The sequence below is a fragment of the Carassius auratus genome, chromosome 22 (assembly GCF_003368295.1).
Source record: "Carassius auratus strain Wakin chromosome 22, ASM336829v1, whole genome shotgun sequence".
Lineage (NCBI taxonomy): Eukaryota > Metazoa > Chordata > Actinopteri > Cypriniformes > Cyprinidae > Carassius > Carassius auratus.
Window position 1 is genome coordinate 9,254,012 of NC_039264.1, and position 26,513 is coordinate 9,280,524.

Below are 26,513 nucleotides of genomic sequence, written 5' to 3' on the forward strand. Positions count from 1 at the left end.
TAGCATAACAAATGTACATATGAAACAGTGACAGAACAATATATTGACTGTCATATGATATGCAACATATAACACTTTTTTTTTTAATCATAATGGCACCAAATACCAAATCTCCTCTTTAGAGTGCAGATTTTATAGCTAAATGTTATGTAATATCATGCTAATGTTACACTTAATAATCCTGAAAAACAATAATGCATCTCATTTCAAATTTAGATTATCATTATCCACAAAGGAATTAAGATTTGGAAAAACATATTTTGACCACTGCCAACAACATCATCTGTAAAATAATCACAGATTTTCAATATGAACCCTGCTATATGCACAGAAAAGACAATAGCTACTTTCACTGAACGCATTTGAATGCCTTTTTTAGCACCATTTTAAACTTTTTTTGTCTTATATTCAATATTTGCTTCCATCTGTTAATATTATACTTACACGATTATTAATAAAAATTAAAAAAGGATTTAAGTTATTAATTTCCGATTTAAAAAAAAAAAATAGTGTTTAATTACATAAAAATATTTATTCAAATTCAAAACTTAAAAAGCAGGTATGACCTGCAATACTCTTTTGAGAAACAGATACATGTATATTTATTAAAAAGCCATACAGGTACAGAACATAGCATTACAAATGAAAATGATTTATTTTTTTTCGACCAAAAAAAATCTCTAATTTGCCTTTGCATTGGAATTTAAAACTATTTATTCTAATTAACCATAAACACATCACAATTTGTAATATAAGTAATAGAAATATTATCATTAATTCATAACACACACACGCGCGCGCGCACGTTGAAATGCATCCATAGGCAGCGTTTGTCAGGTCTTGGTCGCAGTAACTAGATGGCCACTGTCCACCATCCTTAAACGAGTGCATTCATTATTTCTTTGACAGAGAAATTGGACTGTGAAAGGTAAGCTACAGAGTCGACATATTAAAGAAATATAAAAGTATTTCACATTGTATTTAACGTTGGACGAAGTGGTTGAAGTTACACGCAAAAATGCTATTAATTTCAAACGTCAAAATTATTTGATCGTTCACTTGGTAATTTTTACTTAATTAGTCTAAACGTTTTTCACGAATAAATAACCCGTATTTTACAATACGAGATGGTAAACTCACACCAATACACGTGAAATAAAATGTGAAATACTTATATATTACATTGGGCGAACCGCCATGTTGCAATCACATGACCAGACGCTATACACGTGCTGCTTATAAATCGTGTCACCTCTTTCTATGGAATACATTTAGTTTGGTTTACTGAGCCAAGAGCATTTTACGATGGAATTGGTGAGTAAACTTGATGATTTCCATATTCACACCACAAGGTCTCAACACAGTGTAATAAATAATTTTTATTTTTTTTTATCTTTCAAAGATGTATCAGTCTTTTGTATTTGGATCTCAAGTGTCCAAGGTTGCTCCCATCACTTGCAAATTACCAGAAGAGAAATGTAAGCGGCTCCGTGCTTTGCTGGGGACTGTGAAACTGTCTCTTCTCTACAAAGCTTCAGTTCATGGATATAAAGCTTCTGCTTTCCACCAGAGATGTGACCGTCAGGGTCCCACTTTACTTGTAGCCTACAACCGTTCAGGCTACATCTTTGGTGGATACACTAGTGTGGATTATGCTCGAAGCGGGCAGTATGTTACCGATCAGGAAGCTTTCCTGTTCAGCTTTCAAGGCAAGATCCCTGTGTGCATCAAAATTAACAGTGGACATTTTGCACGTTACGATGACGCTGGAGGGCCCAACTTTGGTCAACAGCTGTACTTTTGCTACAAGAACCAGCCAGTTGTGTTAAATCACAGAGGGAGTGCATTCAGTGTTAATACGGTGACAATGTATGGGAACGACACTCAGCTGACTGAATGTGAGGTGTATAAAGTGAAGCAGAGTAAGTCAAGTCTTCAGAAAAGGATTCATGTGATTGATTATACAATCTAATATGCATGGTATGAATTCATAATAATTTTGATTGCCAGTCCCTCAGAGCAGTGCCATAAACAAGCAGTGGAGGAATGTTCTGTGGACAGCTAAGTATGTTTCAATTTAAATATTGTTTTCCTTGTCCACTGTTGCTGATTTCATAGGATGATCTCACACAATTGGTTTGCTCCATGTTGTAGTCGAAGAGCAGAGCTCATGGGATTGATCAGGAACCATAAACCTGTGATGCCGTCTGTGAGTCGTGCCCGAATCCTAATGATCGGTCCTGTAGGAGCTGGAAAATCCAGTTTCTTCAACTCCATCAACTCCATCTTCATGGGCCGCATTACCAGCAAAGCCATGTCAGGATCTGCAGGCACTAGTCTCACCACACAGGTACAGATTTAAAAGGAAAACAAAGTTTTTTTCTGGGATGTCAAGACCTGTCTTTGTTTGTAACTGTTATTTCTTTTAGTTTCGCACATACCCAGTTGTTGACCATCATGAGGGAAAGCCGTTGCCATTTGTGTTGTGTGACACCATGGGACTCGAGGAGCAATCAGGTGCAGGACTGGACATTGAGGACATCAGCAGCATTCTTCAAGGACACATACCTGACCGCTATAAAGTAAGAGCATTAAGATGGTTCATGCATCTCCAAAATGGCTTTGTGTATGATTATGATTAGTTTAATGAATGGTTGTCCTTCTCTACATTTCTCTAAATTTAAGTTCAACCCCATGGTACCGTTTCAACACAATGAGCGAAGGGTCTACACACCTGCATCTCTTCAGGAGAAGATCCACTGTGTGGTGTATGTGATAGATGCCACCAAAATCTCCCTCATGTCTGACAAACTACAGGAAAAACTGGCTTCCATACGCAGAAAAGTGAACTTGCAAAGTAAACTAAAATTATACTACCATTGATCTATAATCTGAGAATTAACATTTCAGTTTGTAAATTGCTTTGGATAAAACTATCTGCTAAATGAATGTAAAGTGTTTTATATTGGTATACTATCTGGTAGGCATCCCTCAGATCGTTTTGATGACGAAAATAGATGAAGCATGTCCTCATGTCCAGAAGGATCTTCAAAGTGTTTATGTCAGTTCCTACATCAAGTCGAAGGTGAGAGCGGTCACATGATCAGATGTCTGTATCTACAGGACTCCGAGTGAGGGAGATGTTGTTTTGTGTCTGCAGGTGCAGGAGGTGAGCTCTGGGTTGGGTGTGCCGGTGTCTTGTGTGTTACCGGTGAAGAACTACAGTCAGGAGCTGGAGCTGGAGCTCAACTGTGACGTGCTGCTGCTCACCGCTCTGCAGCAGATGCTCAACTTCGCAGACGACTATCTGGATGATGCTGGTCGAGTGGAGCACGACTTCCTATAAGTTGCCTCTGGTGGAAAATTTTCTTTTGAGCCTGTTAACTCAGTTTTTTGTTTGAGTGCTAATGAATGATTGCATGATGTTCAGTTGTAGTATATTTCTTTGTTTCTATAAGCTAAAAAGTTTGGACATTTTGTAAAATATAAATATTTCATTACAGAAAGACACGAGTTATTAAATTGAACATATGTTAAAGCAAAACGTGTTACATCCATCCCTGGTCTCCTGTTCCTTTGTGTACAACATATTTTGTTGATAAAAATTTACCGCCTTTTAATACATTGTGGTTCAATGTAACTGCTGTAAACAAAACAAGACTTAAAGGGTTAGTTCGCCCAAAAATCTAAATTATGTCATTAATAACTCACCCTCATGTCGTTCCAAACCCGTAAGACCTCCGTTCATCTTCAGAACACAGTTTAATATATTTTAGACTTAGTCCGAGAGCTCTCAGTCCCTCCATTGAAGCTGTGTGTACGGTCTACTGTCCATGTCCAGAAAGGTAAGAAAAACCTCATCAAAGTAGTCCATGTGACATCAGAGGGTTGGTCAGAATTTTTTGAAGCCTTGAAAATACATTTTGGTCCAGAAATAGCAAAAACGATGACTTTATTCAGCATTTTCTTTTGCGTATATGTTGTGAGAGAATTAAAAACAAACCAGTTTGTGATATCCGGTTTGCAAACGAATCATTCAATGTAAGGCCTGGTTCACACGGGACGATTTTAAAATTGTCGGCCGATTTTCCAAACCTGAGAGACCCCACACACGGCGATAAAAAATCACGGGTCTAACAGTTTTGGTCGTTCAGTGTGTGGTGTGCAGCCACACGGCAATATCAACATATCACACACGAACCGATTTGACTCCCGAGCATTCCCAGGTAAGACGGGAAATCTCGCAAAATCCCTCGAGATCAAACGTGACTTTAGAGTAAACAATCATGGCGGACGAAGAGGATGCAGTGGTCATAGTTTGTGCTTTGTTTTTAACGGAAAAAAACATAAGAAAAACAAGAAAAGGCAATGGTCAAAGAGATGGAGACAACGGGAGCATGGACTATACTTGCTACATCATGATATGAAATTTGTTGTTTTTTATCTCATAGAAATTTTGTTACGTACAACACAGATTAATAACCGTTGAAATAAACGTTCATATGTTCGTTTCCATGTACTCTGGTGGACTGCAGTTTTGGATGTAGTTATGCCCATCGACTTTATTTGTATTTGTTATATTTGTGTTATTATATACACCGGCTGTTTTGATTTTGTTTCCCGGTACTTACTCACCGCCTCGTCACCTCACTTTCTGATTGGCTACACGCCACAGTCCACAGGCTGCGTGATTGTTTGTCCTTGGGGGACACCACACACGAGAAGAAATCGGGCCAAATAAATCCAACATGTTGGATATCCCCGATTTGAGATCGGAGCGGTCCCGACGTTCTTCCGAGCAGAGGAGAGCAGTCTTAACACACCACACACGGCAGAAATATTTGATCAGATTATTTTACGATAATCAGGAGAATCCTAAAATTGTCGGAAGGGGTGAATCGGGGCTAAAATCAGCCTAATTATCCTGCCGTGTGAACCAGCCTTAACCAGATGTTTTTGAACCAGTTCACCAAATCGAACTGAATCGTTTTAAACGGTTCGTGTTTCCAATATGCATTAATCCACAAATGACTTAAGCTGTTAACTTTTTAAATGTGGCTGACACTCCCTCTGAGTTAAAACAAACCAATATCCCAGAGTAATGCATGTACTCAAACAGTACACTGACTGAACTGCTGTGAAAAGAGAACTGAAGATGAACACCGAACCCAGCCAGATAACGAACAAAAGACCGAGTGTTCCCCGGACACTTGAACTTCGGAACGGATTTGCTCTCGAGACAGAGCCTGGAGGAAGGGGAATGGAGGTTGCATTCCCAAACGGTGAGCTATATATGGCGAACGTTTGGAGAGGCGAAAGTGGACTTATTTGCGTCGAGTACGACTAAGTGTTGCCACCTAGGGTTCTCCCTATACCCTCCCATCGCCCCTAGAACTGGACACTCTAGCCCACTAATGGCCCAGTGCATGCTCTTCCTCTGATTCGGCTAGTTCCTGCGGTGCTATCCAGAATAGAGATGGACAGAGTGGAACAACTATTGTTGGTAGCTCCATGGTGCCCCACTCAGCCATGGTTTGCGGAACCGATCAGTCTGTTATGTGGCTCTCCGTGGGATATTCCCCTCAGACAGAACTTGCTGTCACAAACACAGGGAATGATCTGTCACCCACAGCCAGATCTATGGAGGCTGTGGGTGTGGCCTTGGAGCGGAGTGAGTTAATGGCTTTTTCTCAATACGCGCTATTTAGCGATCTTGCATCCTTTTGTTCTCGCTATATGTCATCATTAACCGGTGAAGTTAAATTCCAATTCTCAAGAACGCAAGTACAGAGGGCACATGGAAGTGCCCGAATGTGTTCTTGATCTCGAGGATGCATCGAGTGCAGACTTGAGAGGATCGAGTCTTTAGAAATCCCAGGTCAGTATATGGAAACCTGCAAGCTCTCACAAATGCTTGAGAAAGTCTGTAGTATTTTTAATGGTATGTTAAAACACTAAGGTCCAGTGGCTCAGCATTGCTTTAGCAGCGCAAAAGGTTGTGTGTTTTATAAGTTATAAAATTTGTTTGTAATGTTATGTTTATGGTTCATTTGCCACTGTTGATGACTTATGAAAGGGAACATCTCGGTTACGTATGTAACCACAGTTCCCTGAATAGGGAACGAGATGCTGTGGTTTGGGCCGTTCCGTACCTTGATGGAGTTTCCTTAGTATCATGTAATCTGAGCAAAGAGGCCCGCGGCATGCAGGTATACTATGCTTACGCATACATAAGGTGATGCCAAGTGCTATTTGGCCAATAGGATTGGCGGAATAGTACAGGGCTTCAGACAGGTATATGACACTCATCTCACAAAGAGGTGTTCCCATTCAGTGATGTTGTCACCACTGCATCTCGTTCCCTATTCAGGGAACCCTGGTTACATATGTAACTGACATGTTTTCCTGTCCAGTGTTCATGGCAAGATCCCCATTTACATCAAAGTTAACAGTGAATGTAACACACGTTATGATTGATGCTAAAGGGCCAACCTTTGGCCAACAGTTGTACTTTTGCTACAACAACCAACCAGCTGTTTATAGTCAAGAAAGGAACAAATACTATGATAGAGAATGTAGTAATAAAACAATCAGTTTTAATCCTGCAACACTGTATGGAAATGACACTCAGCTGACTGAATGGGGGGTGTACAAAGTAGAAGATGGTAAGTAAACAATCAGGAAGTATTTACCACTTCATGTGTTTTACACAGTGAATATAAAAAATGTCAAAGACAGCAATAAAACAATGTATAGAATGTCCAACTATATATCAAACAACATAGCAAATGTTCTTTTTTTAAATACACTTCCTACAGCCTCAGGTCATTGCAGATGAGAAACTGGAGAAATGTTCTGTGGACAGCTGAGTGTGTTTCCACTATTTCCTGTTTTGGTTATTTCTCTTTTGAAAATGTAATATAACAATCTGATATAAAGTCCGATTCTGCTTTGTAGTCGAAGAGCAGAGCTCATGGAAATAATCAGGAACCACGAACCCCTGATGAGGTCTGTGTCGTGTCCGAATCCTAATGATCGGTCCTGAAGCTGGAAAATCCATTTTCTTAAACTCCACCTTCACTGGTCATGTGATCAACAAAGCCATGTCAAGATCTGCAGGCACTAGTCTAACTGTGCAGGTACAGATTCAGCAGGACTTCAGGACCTTCCTTGGTGTGTACTATAAAACAACCATTTGTGTTGTGTGACACCATGGGACTCGAGGAGCAATCAGGTGCAGGACTGGATATTGAGGACTTCAGCAGCATTCTTCAAGGACACGTACCTGACCACTATAAAGTAAGAGCACTCATCTCCAAAATGAACAAAGGTTTAAGTAGAGATGGTTTGGTTCATCCCTTTCTAGTTCAACCCTGTAGTAACGTTTCAACCTGATAAGCAAATGTCCTCCAGTCCTGCATCTCTTCAGGAGAAGATCCACTGTGTGGTGTATGTGATAGACGCCACCAAAATTTCCTTCATGTCTGACAAACTACAGGAAAAACTTCAAGTTCATATGAAAAACAGCAGATGCTCAACTTCCCAGATGACTATCTGGATGATGCTGGTCAAATGGAGGACAACGTTTTTTTAAAAGCTTTGCTGAGCTGCGTCCATATTGTCTTTGAATAGGATGTAGGTGGCTTATCTTCTATCTCTGCATGATAATGTATCTTAAGCCAGAAAATTGGTGTATTACTCAAATTGCATTTATTTATTGAGACTTTATTGCGAAAATGCTGTAAGATCAATATTACAAAGTAGGACTGTCATACTGTTCTAAAAGAAATGCAGACCTTTCCATGGAAGAAATCCATTTTTGGAATTAGTTACTCCTTACATTTAAAAGTAAACATTATGAAAATCAATTCTGTATGGCTTGCTGATTGCAATTAAATATGACAAGGTGTTACTGTATCACCCTGGAGGCCTCTAAAATGATGCTTTTCTTTCTTTTTCTTTTTTTTTTGTATTTTCTATTTAGTATGTAAATATTTTGTTAGTAAATTGCTGTAAAATACTTTTCAGTTGGCCAAGATTTCGAAAAATCCTTTCTTTGTATTGGTCTTAAGTAATATTCAAAATTTCTGAGATACTGAATTTGGGATTTTCCTTAGTTGCCAGTAATAATCATCAAAAGAAATAAACATTTGAAATATATCAGTCTGTGTGTAATGAATGAATTTAATATACAAGTTTCAATTTTAATGGAATTAGTGATGATATTCTAATTATATGACCAGCACCTGTATATATTATACTGTCCAACGGACAGCGTTCTTCATGTATATTTTAACATTTTAGTTGAAACAGTTATCAATACACAACTGAAACATACAGTATGTGCCACACATAGAGACCCCTGGTGTTCACTATGATTAGTTCCTAGTGTCTGAGCAAGGAGAACCTGTTTGTCAGACACAAAGCCAGGTGTGGAGTCAATGGGCGTTTCCCACACAACCAACAGGTACTTGTGTTTGTTCTGACCAAAAGTATAGTTTTTCATCTCCTTCAACATATTTTGTGTTTTAGAGACTTGACAGTTCATTAAAGGGTGATCAATTTTAATGCTAAAAACATTCTTGTATCAGATGAATGAAGGAACTTGACAGAACAGGTTTGTCTTGGGTGTAACATTCTGAGAACAAGTGAAGCATTTTCACAGCAAGTGCTCTGCGAAAGGTGAGTTACGTATGCGTATTATAAGAGCATAAAATATTACATACAAATATTGTAATTTGTTATTGTTTAGTGTTTGGAGATTATGATGTACAGTGAATGTATTTCGATCTGTCAATTCATATAACTCTTTGTGCAGTGGCAGTTCACAGAAACAATGAAAGCAAGCTTTAAAGAAATGTAAGTATAAAAATAAAACTTAACTGAGCCTTAGAGAATCAAACAAGGAAAGGAGGCAGATTTTACCAATGGTCACTATATAAAGAATGTAACCTTCAGAAAATTTTGGTCTTGTATAGTTCTCATAAATAAAAGAAAAATATTGATTTGGTCTTTTTTCCCGCAATAGATATGAGCTCGATGAATGTACTGAGCACATAAACACTGCATTAAAAAAAGAATAATAGGTCACAAAAATTTACTGTTTGTGAGTGAAGCTCAAGTTTATATTTGTATTTGCATGTTTTTTGTCTTCAAGGCGGCAAAAAAGGCAAGTGAGGGATGGTACTGTGGAGTCCCTCACTTCTGATTTAACAGAAGAGAAAAGTAAGCGGCTCCGTGCTTTGCTGGGGAATGTGGAACTGAGTCTTCTCTACAAAGCTTCAGTTCATGGATATCAAGCTTCTGCCTTCCACCAGAGATGTGACCGTCAGGGTCCCACTTTACTCGTAGCCTACAACCGTTCAGGCTACATCTTTGGTGGATACACTAGTGTGGATTATGCTCAGAGCGGGCAGTACATTACTGATGAGGACATATTCGTGTTCAGTTTTCAGGGCAAGATCCCCATTTGCATCAAAATTAACAGTGGAAATTATGCACGTGTTGATGATGCTGGAGTGCCCAACTTTGGTCAACAGCTGTACTTTTGCTACAACAACCAACCAGTTGTGTATAACTCGGGAGGCAATGCATTCAGTGTTAATACCACAACAATGTATGGGAACGACACTCAATTGAGTGAATGTGAGGTGTACAAAGTGGAGCAAAGTAAGCCAATTGCTAGATTTTTTTAAACTTAATAGTACAAGAAGTTTTAGGTTGTTTGCGTAATTTACCCTAAACGTTATTGTTAATATTGTATTTATTATTTGCTATGCAGGCTCTCAAGTCAGTACTGAGGGGAAACCTTGGAGGAATGTTCTGTGGACAGCGGAGTATGTTTCTACTCAGGTTCTGGTTTCGCTTGCTCATTGTAATTTGATATTCACCTATAAAATTGCGATCTCTGTTGTAGGCGAAAAGATGAGCTCATGGAAACGATCAGGAACCATAAACCTGTGATGGCATCTGTGAGTCGAGTCCAAATCCTAATGATCGGTCCTGTAGGAGCTGGAAAATCCAGTTTCTTCAACTCCATCAACTCCATCTTCATGGGCCGCATTACCAGCAAAGCCATATCAGGATCTGCAGGCACTAGCCTCACCACACAGGTACAGATTCAACAGCTTTCATAGAGGTTCCAGTAAGAGTTCAAGCGTTGTCTCTTGATAACTTCAGGTCTTTAACTGATTCTCTTCTTGGTTGGTAGTTTCGCACATATCCAGTGAATGACGGCCGTGAGGGAAAACCATTGCCTTTTGTGTTGTGTGACACCATGGGACTCGAGGAGCAAACAGGTGCAGGACTGGACATTGAGGACATCAGCAGCATTCTTCAAGGACACATACCTGACCGCTATAAAGTAAGAGCACTCATCTCCAAAATGAATGAAGGTTGAAGTATGAACTATGTTTGTTTCATACTAAATCCTCTTGATTCAGTTCAATCCCACAACACCATTTCAACCTGATGAGCAGAAGTCCTCCAGACCTGCATCTCTTCAGGAGAAGATCCACTGTGTAGTGTATGTGATAGATGCCACCAAAATCTCCCTCATGTCTGACAAACTACAGGAAAAACTGGCTTCCATACGCAGAAAAGTGAACTCACGGGGTGATTGAACATATTTACACCAATCTTGTGATTGATAAAAGGTAGGTCTGCATGTGACGCAACGAAAAACATCCCTCTACTATTTCAGGCATCGCTCAGATCGTCTTGATGACAAAAGTAGATGAAGCATGTCCTCTAGTGGAGGAAAATCTTCAAAGTGTTTATGTCAGTTCCTACATCAAGTCGAAGGTGAGAGCGGTCACATGATCAGATGTCTGTATCTACAGGACTCCGAGTGAGGGAGATGTTGTTTTGTGTCTGCAGGTGCAGGAGGTGAGCTCTGGGTTGGGTGTGCCGGTGTCTTGTGTGTTACCGGTGAAGAACTACAGTCAGGAGCTGGAGCTGGAGCTCAACTGTGACGTCCTGCTGCTCACCGCTCTGCAGCAGATGCTCAACTTCGCAGACGACTATCTGGATGATGCTGGTCAAATGGAGGACAATATATAGATTTGGGTAATGTGGTTTCAGTTGAGACTAGAATGTAGTAGAAAATATGGTTATGGTCAATTAAGTAATTTGATGGTAATCTGTAACAACTGTAGTCAAATCTGTTAGTTACTTATTGTGGCAATAATTAAGCAACCAAACTGCTTTAAAAGTAATAATATAATGGTGAGTGGGTGGTACTAAAAACTGTTAACATGCACTGTTAACAGTTATATATATAGATCAGTGTTAAAAACACATTATTTTCCACAAAATGTACGTTATTTTACTCCTCTATGCCCCGCCTTCTGAAATGTATTGATTTTTACAAAGCTCATCGGTCTGAAAAGCGAGGTGTGCTCTGATTGGCCAGCTGTCTAGTACGTTGTTTTTGGCTGAATAAAACCCATTACAAACAAGGCATTTGTCCAGTGGGGACATAATTACTTTTTTTTTTTTACACATATTACGTATCCCGCAGTGTAAACACAAAACCAGGTTCCATGTCTGCATTTGTAATCGGAGAAATGACAGACAACAAGCTGTACTCTACACTGCTCAGAACTAACGTTTGAATCATCAGCCTTTGTGTGTAGACCGCATTGTAGCCTACTTTGCAGGTTCAGAAAAATAGTACTCCATAAAATGAGCTGCACACATCTGAATATTTGGGTTGAACTGTTCTGGAACAGTGTTGTAAATACAACTTAACCACTGATTTCTAGTTGTGTCCTCTTTTGGAAGACCAAAGAAAGTTTTTTCGCTTCAGAAAATGAAAATAAGGGACGAGTGTGATTCTTTATCAGAAAATAAGGGACAGAAAATATTTGTTCTGTACCACAGTGTGTCATTTCCGTTTCTACAGTTATATGTATAAAACATTGTCAGAAATAATCACATTTATTTTGCTTAACCCATGTACAATTATTCTAAAAATAAAGTTTAATGTCATACAAAAAATGTCACGCATGTTATACACAAAGCATTGGCCTGAATATATTTTACCTCGTGGTACAGTAAGGTAAAATATATAAGTGGTGCAGTAAGTAATTTAGCCTAGGTGAATATACTGTGAAATTACATAGGCTACAGTATGGCATAACATTTTTAAAGGATAGCAACTTAACTTTTATGAAACTTCAATCAATAAAGCATTTTTTTTAATGACATTTAAAATTGTTCACTAAAATGTTATTGCAACCATATCCTATGATTTCATGAAAACTATTATTTTTTTCAATTAAAGAAATCTTGGGAGTGTGTGGGCTGCTTTTGGTGCTTGAATTTGTTCTTAAATATTAATGAGATATAGGTTTGGGAATATGCAAGTTACAATTTTTAAAATGTGTAATTTTGTGTCTCTATTAAACAACATTGACTTTCAATACTGAAAGACGTCCTTCCTCGGGTAGATTGCATTATTCTTGCCTAGCTGGATGTTGTGCTTATGACCAATAATCACTCGCTTTGCATTCACCCAAACGGGTTTGGCAAAAACCAAAACGCAGATGGTGTTAGATTGCCGTTAGCTCGAGGGAAGTGGGGGCGTCCATTCTGCAAGGTCTTAAAGCCTTCCTTCAGTGGCCACGTTAGCAATTCAAACAATGATGTTTGCAAAAAGAATGATTGATTAATTATTTGTATGGTCTAGATGGCCATACGGCATATGCCTGCGAATACAGGACAAACTGCATTCCGTATTAGGCTACGTTACACGGAACAGCTGGCAACGCTATTTTGCATAGACGTTATTGAAAAGAGCTTAGGCTCATGTAACCAGAAGTTTTAAGATACATGAATATGCTATACATTTTTTCTTACCTCATGGGTTTACGTACATTATTAATATTCAACATTAATTTCACGGCGTCGGAGGTATCATCGTAGCCATGATGTCTATGATCGTAGCAGTTTTGTGTGCGTGTGAACGTCATGGCAACGTACAACACAAAGTACCTTACGCGGGAAACACTTAACGTAATGCGTAAATGAACGTAAATAACGTAAATCAAGTAAGCATAGGCCATGAAATGAAATAACACATTAGTGGACCAGACGGAATAATACAAATAAATATATATTTTTAATATATATTAAAACTACCAAAAACAGCAAAGAAATATTAGACAGGTCAACAAATTAATTACCATTACTCTTTATTGAAACAACGAAAGGAGTGAATCAATTGAATCAGACTTGTAATCAAACATGGGATCAAGAACCAGATATTTAATCTCAGGTAGTTATTAGACAGATGACATCAGCAGGCTGGAACAATGAAACAGATGAACCGACAATAAACCAGACGCACAGAAGCAATGTCTTCTGTCCTGTAGATTACAATATAAAAACACCTGTAACCACCCCGAGAAACCCACAGGACTGCACTATTAGTTTATACTAAACTGACATCTCTTTCTTAATGAGTATAATTAGTTTGGCATCTTGAAATCACAGTTTCAAAAAAGCAAAACAACTTTTTTTGTTAACACCAGTGTAAAAAAAGCATGTTCACAATATGGCGACTTGTTAGTGTGAATAAGAGCCATGCAGATTATCTCACTCCCCTTGGTGAAATACAACACATAAAGGGAAGTTAGTAACATGGACATTCTAACAAATAGCAGAAGAAAAATTTAAACGCAGATTGACTCCATATGGCTTTGAAGTCACACTGATCTCAACGATAGCTATATCTCTGCAACCTGGTTTACTTCTTTCATTAAAAAATAAGAGAGACACATTGACATATTCTTGATTTCTGCATGGCATCCTTCACCCAGTTGCTTAAAACAAGCAGTATGTGCAACTTGAGCAGGTCAATATTGTGTGGCCACAACATCAAGGTCTGCGTCGGCTGATAAATCATGTGATCTGCTCACAGCGAAACAGATCCCCAAACAGTCTACAGCCATTTAAAACTGTGAAAACGGACGGAGGGAATGTCATGTGACACATGGCCAATTTGTCTGTGCTTTTCTGCATTTGACATTTATAAAGAGCACATTCATATTCAAAATCGTAAAAAATAATACAACACTTTTCTTTTAGAACTGTACAAGCTCAATAATAAAAATCGACATTTAGTTATACACATTTATATGACAAAACGGTTACATTTATTATTTATATAAAGAAAAACAAAATGACTTTTTTACTTTTAAGTGTTAGCAGAATGCAGTATTCCCTCTTAGAAAAAACAACAACAACTTTGATTTGGCAGATAAAGGTCAAAGTTTATGTACTGGCATGCTAGAATTGACTAACAAAACAAATCATTGCAGAAGTGGTTAACTGCATGAACATGGGTAAATGTAACAATTATGACCGTAGTACTGCTACTGTCCAATAGGTGGCATCACAAGCTAAAGGAAATCATAACAGACTGTTAAATGTATGTGGAAGTAGTTCATTAGTCCATGTGAGGGAATACTGCATTGCCATGTTGTGTTGCTAGTAGTGTTTATTACAGCTTGTTTTCGACTCCGATTGGCCAAGTAGAAGGGTCACACTCCTCTACCCTCTGGTTTTAAGCCCTTGGCGAGTCCTACTGGCCCTCTTTGGGTGAGGAGGGTGACTGGTTACTGGCTGAATTCTTGAGGGAGCCCAGTGTTTTACTGAACCAGGAGTTTTTGGCAGCTTGGACCTCAGTCATCAAAACACCCCTCTGATGCTCCAGCTCCTGGTGCAGTACATGAACAAACAACATTAAAGTAACGGTGACATAGCTGTAAAAAGCGTATTAAAATATACAACTCATTTGTTTGCTAAGATACTACAAGTAGGTCATTTACAAAAAAAAAAAAAAACATTTTTAGAATAAAGTCTTTACCAGTACAAGATTAAAAAAAGTACTCGACGTAAATAGTACTCAATGTACATCAATGGAAAGCTTATTTATAAATTACATCTCAATTTGACAAACTGACACTTAAGAGGTCCAGAGTCACATATATTCATTGTAAACTAGTATTAGTTAGTGTAGAGAGCAAATTACTAGCAGCTAGTCACAAATTTCCCTTTAACACTGACCTAACTATACGTTTAAAAAGCATAGCATATACTGTAAATTTGTAAACGTTCACAAAAGGTTGTTGGTTTTGACCTGCTGCCGATGAGCTGATAATTAGCTGAAGTAGCATCTGTAAGTCTCCAGCACTATGCTGTTTTATATGCCGTGACGTCTTACCTGGATCTTGCACTTGGCCTCCACCAGCTGGAGTTTGGTTTGCGCCAGCTCCAGTTCTAGCTCTCGGAGCTGAGCCTTCAGCGAGTCCTTCTCCTCGTCCAGGTCTGTGTCCCGGTTGTCCTGACTCACTGCCGGGATCTGCAGGGGTCCGTCTTTGCTGAACACTTCCCTACAGCGCTCACATGCCATCACTTTAGCCTGGAAGAACAACAACAACATATGCTGATGGTCACAGCTCAACGTGCCATATAAAATTATGCAGAGATGATTTACTCACTTTAACAATATCCAGTTCCTCTTTCGTGGATGCCTGTTGTTTCTCCAGTCTCGTACTTAACTGGGAACATATCTAATGCAAACAGGAAATACAATTTGAAGCAGTTACATTAGTATCAGTGAGATATTATTATAAATAGTATTAGTTTAAATTAGTTTATATTTTTTAGTTAGTGTCAGTATTTTTTTTTTTGGTGATATACAGAGCACCACAAATGAAATGCTGTGAAAAGAAGTAGGAAATCGTGCTCAAGATTCAATTTGTTCCGGCGGTTCACTAAATCCTGCTCACGATTTACTAATTCGTTCCTTTGATTTAATTGTGCGCAAAATTTACAAAGCTGTTCCTTTGTTTTATAATTTACTAATTCGTTCCCTTGGTTTACTAAATTTTGCACACGATTTACTAATTTGTTCCCTTGTTTTACAATTTACTAATTTGTTCCCTTGTTTTACAATTTACTAATTTGATCCCTTGGTTTACGATTTACAAATTCGTTCACTTGGTTTATTACTGTAAGTCATGCGCTTGATTGACTAATTCGTTCCCTTGGTTTACTAAATTGTGTGCACGATTTACCAATTTGTTCCCTTGTTTTATGATTTACTAATTTGGTCCCTTGGTTTATGATTTACTCAATGTATTTTTTTAACTACTAGATGGCGGTGTGGCATTGGAGGAGTTGGTGTAGGTCATATGACAATTAAAGCTGCGGTAGGTAACTTTTGACGCTGTAACGGTTAATAAACAGAACTGCTTGCGTGTTGCGGAAGAACATCGTAGCCGGAACTACTTCTCTCTGTTTATGTCTATGAAGAATCACAAAGGTACTGGGTTACTCCGCCGCGGTACCCCCGAAGCAATCTAAAATAGTCCGAATATAAACACTTATTATAGGTGCACCCTAGTGATTCAGGACAAGCTAAAAACACGGTTTGGAAAATGGATTCATGGTGTACTCGCTTATTATATACATTTTTCTACATTTTGAACACAAACAAAGTTACGGACCGCAGCTCTGATTGGTTGTTTTTTTACCGGGAGCGATGGAGTTTCTGCAAATGGCAATAGGACCACTGGGAGGAGCCAGAGGAGCTTGATTTTTTCACAGATTATCTGTCTCATATTCTACTGTCAGGACATAATGACAGGTTTAATAAATACGTAAAAAATATATTTTTACAAAAGTTACCTACAGCAGCTTTAAACCCTCAAGTTTTTGGCTTAAGTTATGCATTCAAAGTCACACCAGAGGTGTTCAGCTGGGATTATGACATTGCTTTCTGCAGACCAGTCAAGTTCTTCCACATTGACTGAATCGATCTTTTCTTTTTGAACCTTGCCTTAAACAAAGGGGCGTTGTCATGTTAGAATAGAATAGGATCCCATTCGACGGTTGCTATAAAATTAGTTTTAAAATGATATTCCCTGGAATATCATTATAAGCTTAAACATTAAAATTTATACTCAAAGAAAAGACTAAAGTAGACAAACGTCTTCATTAAAAGGGGTATCCCGATGCTTTTGGCAATACAGAGTCTATATTTACAGTGTAATAATCCTGTCCTGAAGTAAGCACGTGGGGTTGATTTTGAGGATTATGAGACTTTTGATTTATGCGGGATGCTCAGACATACCTGTTTATACTCTGCTATGATGGCTGTGGTCTTCTTGATCTCTAATTCGGCTTTCTCCAGCTCTCTTCTGAACACTTCCTTCAGCTGAAAAGAAAAAAACACTGTACAACTCCATAGCAGTGAAATTGATTAGAGTGTCAGAGACCTTTTGAGTCCTTGGTTCTCGTTACCTGTGCCGTCTCCTCCTCTTGTCTTCTCTTCTCCTCCTCGGTCTCCACCAGGCGTTGTTTAGTGTTGAGCAGTTCCTTGTTTAAAACATCAGCTTTGTCCTCAACCTGAAAACGCAATGCTTATTAACACACAAGGTTTAAACAAAAGCTGAACATGTGTTAACTAGTGTAGAAAATACCTGGTCCAGGTCGTTCCTCAGTGCTATCTTACTGGTCACCAGTTCATGGGCGAGATCATCGTTCTCCTGCTCCAGACGCATGCTGGCCTCCTGCAACCGCCGGTTCTCTCTCTGCAAAGACACATAGGCACTTCCTTTATAACCTTATGGTGGGGACGCCGTGCAGATTTACAGACGGAGACTGAAAAGACTGCAGGGCTAGCTTTGCACAAGCTACAGACTCAAATTTCCCAAGCACTAACATGTAAGCACAACAAATGTCTAGATCACAGTGTAAACCCAACACAAATAAAAGCAAAAACTAAAAATGTCAAAATGTAAAAAAAAATCTACTTTCATTACATTTTTTTCATATTTTTTGAGTTGCACTTACACTGTGTACTAACCAAGTGTGATTATAATTTTTTTTGTGTCAGCACTGAGAGCGTTTACATTGAGAGCATTTACATAATTACAAAATTAAACGTTATTAACAGTAATAAAAACACATAATGTAATATAAATAATAAATAAAGATAATAGTAAAATGTTTATAACATAAGAGATTATGATAATGATAATAGAGAGAAAATATTAGGAAATAATAATTAAAAAGAAAAGTGAAATATGCTTTCTGCCTCTGCAAAATTTTGCAGAAATTGGATGAAATCATGCATTTTTTTGTGTTAAATTAAAAAAAATAATCATTTGAATTATAAATATATAAAAAAAAAACATTCCCCACAATTCATTTTTTACCAGACAGCCCACTCCATCCAGAAAACACCAAAAAAGCTGCACATTTACTACAAAAAATGACACTACAGGCAACTAGGAGCCATATGTAAAGACACTTGGAGATCACAAGCTGATCTAAGACCAGTATTTCACATCCAGTCTTGAGAAACAACACTCAGTGACTGCAGTGTCACTCTGCGTTGCCTGATTAGAGAGTAGCCGTTGTCACAGGGAGTCTCCCACCGCCTCACATGACACACATTTCCTTATCAGGAAGAGGAAAGCGGTCATCTGACTTCCATTTACAAACACACACATACACACATTGCTGGTTAGGCTGTGCCAAGCAGCTGATGTCAGACGGAAAGACTTGATCATTTCTAACACACACACACACACACACACACACACACACACACACACACACACACACACACACACACACACACAGGCAGGCAGAGGTTAGTAGCTGATGAGCGCTGGTGGGTTGAATGCTTACCTGCACTGAAGACCCAACCACAGTCAACACAACACCCACCAGAACAAGAACCGCAGAGGCCTTCCCCTTCAAATACAACAGCACCCCCCCATGCTCCACCCCCCGCCACAGCTCATTGGTTAAATGAGTAAGTAAAGGAATCTCATTGGTTAGTCGGTTGAGTGAGGGAGAGGGTAAGCAGGAAGTGACAGCAAGGAAGTAATGGAGCTTCCTGTAGTATGGCTAGCTTTTCAACATTGCATGATGGTTTGTATTTCCATTCAAATGTCAAAGATTGTTTAGAGTTTCACATTTTATTAGATTTTTTCCATATTAACAACATAAAGCTAAAAATATGTAAACTATAATACATTCAATAAATGCAAAAAACATTTCGGTTAATGTAAACATAAGACTCCTTTTGCACTTTATAAAAAACGTAAAAAATAAATACAATTATTTGTATAAATAACAGGCGTACAAAACGAGCGAGCGTTTGGCTCTTTCCCTGTGCCGAACAGAGTCTGTGGTTTCCAGTGCGGCCCGCTACACAGTCCTGAACTGAGACAGAGTGAGATGAAGATGAATGCAGGAGGATCGAGGAGGATCAGAGGAGGTGGAGCTCAATCAGGGTCTGGCTTACCTGGTATCTGTCTATAGGGTCTTCCTGCTGCAGCTGACTCTCTCTCAGACACTGATACTCCTTCTCAAACTTCTTCAGCTTCTTTGTTGGCACCTGAGGAAAACAGCAAATCAGAGAATTCGGCATCAGGTTTGAAAAAATGCACACCAGTATAACAAGAATGTAAATTCATTATGCGTCATACTGTAAGAAACAAAGAACAACAAAAAGACAAAGGGCAAATATTTGTTTTTTTTCAAAGTAAATTAAACATTTAATTCTGATATTATGTACAAAATTTTCCATTACATATATTATCCATTTTACAAATGATAAAAATGCATAAAAATGAAATTATTATATAATTAGTATTATATAGTATAAAATGTGTTAAACGTATTCAATCTTTCCCTGCCATTGACAAGTTATCTCGTCTTTTAGAAGACAACGCTTCCCTGCCATTGACAAGTTTTTACGGCTTTTCGTGTTTTCACTGTTATACACTCATGGACACTATTACACATCTTCTGAATGAGTACAAAAACCTCCTGAACAAAAGTATTAAAAATAATACGATCATCAGCAATAGACAGCATATACAGGTGCTGGTCATATAATTAGAATTTCATCAACAAAGTGATTTATTTCACTAATTCCATTCAAAAAGTGAAACTTGTATATCATATTCATTCATTACACACAGACTGATATATTTCAAATGTTTATTTCTTTTAATTTTGATGATTATAACTGACAACTAAGGAAAATCCCAAATTCAGTATCTCAGAAAATTACAATATTACTTAAGACCAATACAAAAGAAAGGATTTTTAGCAATCTTGGCCAACTGAAAAATTATGAACATGAAAAGTATGAGCATGTACAGCACTCAGTACTTAGTTTGAGCTCCTTTTGCCTGAATTACTGCAGTAATGCGCCGTGGCATGGAGTCGATCAATCTGTGGCGCTGCTCAGGTTTTATGAGATCCCAGGTTGCTCTTATAGTGGCCTTCAGCTCTTCTGCATTCTTGGGTCTGGGATATCACATCTTCCTCTTCACAATACCCCATAGATTTTCTATGGGGTTAAGGTCAGAAGAGTTTGAGAGCCAATTAAGAACAGGGATACCATGGACCTTAAACCAGGTACTGGTAGCTTTGGCACTGTGTGCAGGTGCCAAGTCCTGTTGGAAAATTAAATCTGCATCTCCATAAAGTTGGTCAGCAGCAGGAAGCATGAAGTGCTCTAAAACTTCCTGCTTTACGGCTGCTTTTCCCTTGGACCTCAGAAAACACAGTGGACCAACACCAGCAGATGACATGCCACCCCAAACCATCACAGACTGTGGAAACTTTACACTGGACCTCAAGCAACGTGGATTGTGTGCCTCTCCTCTCTTCCTCCAGACTCTGGGACCCTGATTACTTTCCTCAGAGAACATAACTTTGGACCACTCAGCAGCAGTCCAGTCCTTTTTGTCTTTAGCCGCTTCTGACGCTGTCTGTTGTTCAAGAGTGGCTTGACAGAAGGAATATGACAGCTGAAACCCATGTCTTGCATACGTCTGTGCGTAGTGGTTCTTGAAGCACCGACTCCAGCTGCAGTCCACTCTTTGTGAGTCTCCCCCACATTTTTTAATGGTTTTGTTTCACAATCCTCTCCAGGGTGCGGTCTGTGTGTAATGAATGAGTACAATATACAAGTTTCACATTTTGAATGGAATTAGTGAAATCAACTTTTTGATGATATTCTAATTATATGACCAGCACCTGTAAATGAAAATTGCATAATGTTATGGAGTAAAATGTTGCTCCGGTCTGTGCAAGCTTTGGAGGTGTTGATGGAAGCTTTACTGCATTTATGCTTTGAACTTTTCTCAAAACTATACATTTTTATGAAACCTTCCTATATTCAAGTCTTGATAAAAAAAAAAAGGAATGCTTTAAGCTAGAATAAAACATTTTTTGTTTAAAAGTAGAGGCTCTGATCTTTACTTTGGTGTATTGCGTATTCAAATATTCATACAGAAAAAAAAAATTATATATATATTAATATATATATATATTAATATATATATATATATATATATATATATATATATATATATATATATATATATATATATATATATATATTTTTTTTTTTATTACGTGTATCAATAGGGTAGAACACTTCTTAAAATAACAATAACTTAAAATAATATTTTTAATAAGCATTTTAAAAATTCTTAATTTGCAGTATCCCAAAAAATGTCAAAGTAATGTTTAAAAGTGAACATCAACTAATTAAAATCCATGCAAATGCTACACTGCATCATTACAATACAACTTACTTATTGTGTTTTATTTAAATGTAATAAATAAATTTAATTGCTTAAATATGTATTAATAAATATAAAAACACCGACACTGTTTTTCCACATATTTGGTAAGGATATAATCAACAGACAACACTGTGCAGTACTATAAACTTTAAAAACAAATCTGACACAAGACCTTCCTAAGTGTCCTCAACAACAAATAAGGGAAACCCAAAACTGTCTCAAGGAGCCTCTGAAAGCGTAGCACTCATGTCCAGTGCGATCTCTTCATTTTGTTTATTACGGTCTTCATTCAGCAGGTCTGGGATCAGTCCTCATAAAGCCTCTCATAATTTGCTGCTTCATCTGAATTTGAATCATATCAACAGTGTTCTCACTTGAGAAAGTAATTTCAGGTCTCAAAAAGACCTTCCCTCTTATCTGTAACGGCATCAGAGCTTCAAAACAGCAGCTCATTGTTGAGTTTCGTTCAGTGGGTTTGACCTCTGACCTCTGGATGAGGGTCATCGGAGTGAGAAACCGTCACACAATTTGTGTTCTCACTGAAGTGTCAATGGTACTGGAGGCTTGTTTTTGCAAAAGCAATTGTAACGGTGACAAGGCAAAAGCTTGCTCTTGGGTAAGCAGACTTTTCCTTCTTTGAAAAAACACTTTGAACAGCCACCTGTGATGAAATGTACTTACTTTTTTTTTTTTTTTTTAAACAAAACTACATTTTTCTTCTTCGTTTTTAATTAGTCTAGGTTCAGCTTTTCCATTTCCATTTTTCCAAACTCTGTTTTAGTGGTTGAATTTAATCTTTTTAATAATAATAAAAAATAAAAAACAATTTACAATTTAACAGCATTTTATTAAAAGTTTAACAAATATAAACATTTTAAGGCCCTATGAAATGTTACATTTTTTTTCTTTCTGAAATACTGTTTTCTTTTCTTTAGCCAAATTCGATGTTTTCCATTAATTTTCTGGATTCAATTTTAATGGTTTAATAAACATTTTTTAAATCAAAAGGATCTCTAACAAATTTATTTTATACCTTTTTTCCCCCAGAAATACTGTTTTATATTTACATTTTTTTCCATTTGAAAAAAAAACCCCTTAAATCGTGGAAAATTAAAAATGCGTTAAGGTTTAATACTGAAGTCTTAGAGTTTTTTTTTTACACAAAACAGGAGGAGCAACGCAGAACAAGCATCAGTCTATTAATCTGACAGTCAGTGGCGCAGATAAGAGGCCAGGCATCATTAGAAGAAGAGATGTTAAACGAACGCTTAGTCCGGATGTGCTGTGTAGCCACAGACCACAAAATGACGTGTTGAAATGGCACAACCGACAGTCAAGCTCTCAACACAACACTCATTTGCTTTAACACTGACAGTCATATGCACACGGAAAGTTGATTTCGGTAGGTTTCGCCTCAAACGTGGTTGGTGTAAATGAGGTTTTTGTATAAACACAAAACACCTACATGGTTATGAATGAGTAGACGATCTTTCCATTCACATCGACAAACGCGAATCCACACAAACTAAGACACGTCACAACATCAGAAGTACGAGTGATTAAAAAATTGCCACACAACTCTTTTACAGCAAAGGCAAAGCTTTGTTTCGATTCATCGGATTAGTTAAACCAGTGCGTTTGAATATTCAAGTCGCTAGGCTCTTCTGAGTATTCAAAACACCTACTTGAGGGGAAAAAAAAAAAGAGTCATGACATGCAAAATTGCATTAGGTTGACAACCAATCGCTTGCTCCTGAAGACCATGTTCATGACACACACAGTATTTCCAAGTCTGCATTCCTTGGAATAAGGACATAATGGGGATAATTGTACAGCCTTGTAATTTCATTACAGGACATTTCTCACAGCCTGGGAGGAAAAAGGCTCTACAACAAGACTAGAGCACGTTCCTGTCGTCTCCTGAAGGTGAAAACAGCCATTTGAGTGAGACTTACCACCGGTCTAGGTTTGGAATCGGCCACCAGACTGGCCAAGAAATCCTCCTCGTTTATCTGATTGATGACATGAGCGTCGTAAGCCACCGTTATCGACACTTCCTGCATCATCTTGGCCAAGTTTCTGCGAGGAGCACCGAGCCAGACACAGGTGAGCGCCGAGAAACAAGGGAGGGAGGGAGGGATGGAGGGAGGAGGAGAGAGAGCTGACAAGTCTGCCGAGACCGGGACCAGTAGACAAGTTTCTTTACGGATGAGAGCCGGCCCCTTGAGGCGGGAAATAAACGCAGGGGGGGAAGGACCACAGAGGAACACGCTCTCTCTCTCTCTCTCTGGTTCTGTCTTCCAAGGATCGTGTATATCCTGCTCAGTTCTGCAAAAAAGACAACGCTCTGTGAACTGCAAGGTTGTGACGGCTCTTATCGCCACGGTCTCATGGGTAGCGCTGGTTACCGCTGGAAATATGTCGAGCGAGACAAGCGGAAAAGGTTGAAGAGGCAGGGGAAGTTTGGGTTTGTCAGACAAACCACAACGGGGTCTTCTAACTCCCCTGGTGGCACTCGTTTGATCTTCTTTATCTTCTCATCAGGCCTCCCAAGAGTAACGAAGCCTTGGTTTATTAGGTATCCCAACGCAGACATCCGAAGACTCTGGATGGCCGGAGTTCTCCAAAAGCCGTTTCCACTCTCAAAGCACGTCTCCTTTCGATTAACTCCTCTTTCAATATCAAGAGGATGTGAAATTTGGAATTCGGCTCGTAATCCGCCAACGGGGCAAGTTCGTACGGCTTGTGCTTTCGACGCGCGCAGGTGCCTGTGAATTCCATCACACTGTAAGCTTATTACCCGGCGACTTGATCCTCTTTAAATTCACCATTTCAAATAGCAAAAACCTCTTAGAGTTTCCTCTTCTTGCACATGTGATTGGAAACGGCTGGGATCACGGGTGGCAGAAGTAATCTGTGCACAGCTTCACGGTCTCTCTCTGTGTGTGTGTGTGTGTGTGTGTTTCCAGGTCTGATATGGAGATACGGCTTCCTGTCCTTGCTACATAGTCTCCTCCCTCTCAGCCGTCTCATAAAACACATCCACTCGACATCCCAAAAGACAGAATCCTCTAGAAGCCAGCAAGACTGGAGACGGCGAGGATAAAAATATCCCTTTTGAGCTTGAATGGCAGGCTAAACGTCTTTATTCGCCCACTCCTGCGCTCATTTTGGATGAAATACCTGATTGATCTACTCTCCTGTCTGTAATTCCCTTTTGTTTGCAGGAGATAAAGAGGAAAGTGTTACTAAGTACTCATATGCACACGGGCAACACTGGGGCGTGGTCAACGCAGATGCTGGGGACGTTTGGACGTTTTCGTTATATATTTATTGCAGGTATTAACCCATCCTTCTCATTAGGGTGTGGAAGAGACGTGGATCAAGGGTGCATGGACGTGGGTATGGATGATAGAGAGTTGAAAGTGCCATACAAATGAAAACCGAAGGATAATGACCTTAAAGATACATGACTCCAGCATAAAACGAAGCTGCTCTCTTTTTGTGGACTTGCTGATGAATGCACCTGTAACATCACCTCACTCAGGTGCTGGTTTCTCTCTGGTTTCGAATTTCTCTTTCGCTGGGTCCTAAATTCTGACAAATGCATGGTTCTCTGTCCAGTCTCGGTGAATCGAGAACATAACAGAATGCATGAGATACTGTTTGACTTAAAGGAAAACAAAGACAACAACAACAAAAAAACGGTTGGGCCATACTACATACATGTATAAAAAAGGTTATTTTTATGATGCCAGCATGTTTTGCCTCCAAACTGTAGTAGCCGGAATGTGTCCAGATGTTTAACTCTTTCTGTGCCACTGATGTTATTTTCTGTCTTTCTGCGTTCTCACTGGTGTTTGGTAGGAGATGATATTACACATCTTCTGAAACTATTGAATGTCTGGATCAACATGCAGTTAAGAAGAAGAAGCAGAAACACGTGATAGCATATGTAAAATAACACAATCATCAAGCATTAAACCGCATATAAATAAAAAAATGATAGGACTTTTCAAGTTTTGGATGTGTTTTGGAAGTGATCTACTACATGTGTTTTGATCATCATTCTAAACCTGACTCAGATCTAGTCTTTTACAAAAACGCTTTTTGTTCAAAATGTAGCTTTTTTTATTTTATTAAACTTATAAACATTCAAGTGTTTTTTGTTTTTTTTGTGAACAACTCTTTATTGAAAATTTCTTCTGGGAAGAGCAGAATAAAACAAAAAACAACTGTGCGAATTGTCCCATATTCAAGTGTTGATGTAAAAAAAAATAGTTTGAAGCTAGAATTGTATTTATTTATTTTAAAGCAGGAGCTCTGTTATTTGTTTTGGCATATTGCATATTCAGATATTCATACAAAAAGTATTCTGGGGGCCATTAAACTTGTGAAAATTATAAAAAATTCAGTGGTTGGCAAAAATGAAAAGAAAAAAAGAAAAAATTAAAATAATTACTAATACTAGACTGTAACATTCGACCTATTTTAGTATGATTTATTTAATTGTCGTTTAAATGTTTCACAATATAGTCATTAGAATTAGGGTGAAAAATGTGGTTAATTGTCATAATTGCCTGTTTTTATGTTCACACACACACACACACCCACACGTGTATATATACACATACATCAATACACGTATATGTATATATATATGTGTGTGTGTATGTATATATATATATATATATATATATATATATATATATATATATATATATATATATATTCACACAGTATCCAGTATACACTGACAGAAAACATCCCTTTAGCAACACTGTCATCCCTAGTTAGACAGTGCGTTATACAATGACTGCATTACTGAAGCACAGCAGTGAGTGACTGAGTGGGGCACAGGAAATCCTGCTGTTAGTGACA

General features: G+C 38.3%; 3 protein-coding genes across 5 annotated transcripts in view; 2 read left to right on the top strand and 1 right to left on the bottom strand.

The window, feature by feature from the left end:
* Positions 1-527: 527 nt before the first annotated feature.
* Positions 528-3,653, top strand: LOC113039625 (interferon-induced protein 44-like). The gene is made up of 9 exons (XM_026197581.1): positions 528-928; positions 1,276-1,314; positions 1,403-1,922; positions 2,011-2,065; positions 2,155-2,350; positions 2,430-2,582; positions 2,686-2,857; positions 2,985-3,085; positions 3,161-3,653. The coding sequence occupies exons 2-9, from the start codon at positions 1,306-1,308 to the stop codon at positions 3,344-3,346; spliced, it is 1,392 nt and encodes a 463-aa protein (XP_026053366.1). The 5' UTR covers positions 528-928; positions 1,276-1,305; the 3' UTR covers positions 3,347-3,653.
* Positions 3,654-8,321: 4,668 nt separating this feature from the next.
* LOC113039624 (interferon-induced protein 44-like) lies at positions 8,322-11,454 on the top strand. 2 transcript variants are annotated; one of them, XM_026197580.1, is made up of 10 exons: positions 8,322-8,467; positions 8,592-8,682; positions 8,819-8,859; positions 9,158-9,669; positions 9,782-9,836; positions 9,917-10,112; positions 10,211-10,363; positions 10,443-10,614; positions 10,703-10,803; positions 10,879-11,454. In XM_026197580.1, exons 3-10 carry the CDS (start codon positions 8,837-8,839, stop codon positions 11,059-11,061), a joined length of 1,395 nt encoding a protein of 464 aa, XP_026053365.1. In that variant the 5' UTR covers positions 8,322-8,467; positions 8,592-8,682; positions 8,819-8,836; the 3' UTR covers positions 11,062-11,454. The 2 variants fall into 2 exon arrangements, with proteins under 2 accessions (XP_026053365.1, XP_026053364.1); XM_026197579.1 differs by lacking the exon at positions 8,322-8,467 and having other exon boundaries at positions 8,477-8,682.
* A 1,795-nt stretch (positions 11,455-13,249) lies between these two features.
* Positions 13,250-26,513, bottom strand: part of LOC113039628 (rab GTPase-activating protein 1-like) — an 87,969-nt gene continuing 74,705 nt past the window's right edge. Inside the window, exons 1-8 of one of the 2 annotated variants that reach the window (XM_026197586.1) lie at positions 23,588-23,815; positions 19,331-19,423; positions 17,493-17,603; positions 17,314-17,418; positions 17,144-17,227; positions 15,507-15,578; positions 15,230-15,427; positions 13,250-14,722 (exon numbers count right to left, since the gene is read on the bottom strand). In XM_026197586.1, the coding sequence (XP_026053371.1) occupies positions 14,588-14,722; positions 15,230-15,427; positions 15,507-15,578; positions 17,144-17,227; positions 17,314-17,418; positions 17,493-17,603; positions 19,331-19,423; positions 23,588-23,698 (909 nt within the window). In that variant the 5' untranslated portion in view covers positions 23,699-23,815 and the 3' untranslated portion in view covers positions 13,250-14,587. Of the gene's footprint in view, positions 14,723-15,229; positions 15,428-15,506; positions 15,579-17,143; positions 17,228-17,313; positions 17,419-17,492; positions 17,604-19,330; positions 19,424-23,587; positions 23,816-26,513 lie in introns of those variants that run through there. The other variant, XM_026197585.1, reaches the window with a different exon arrangement.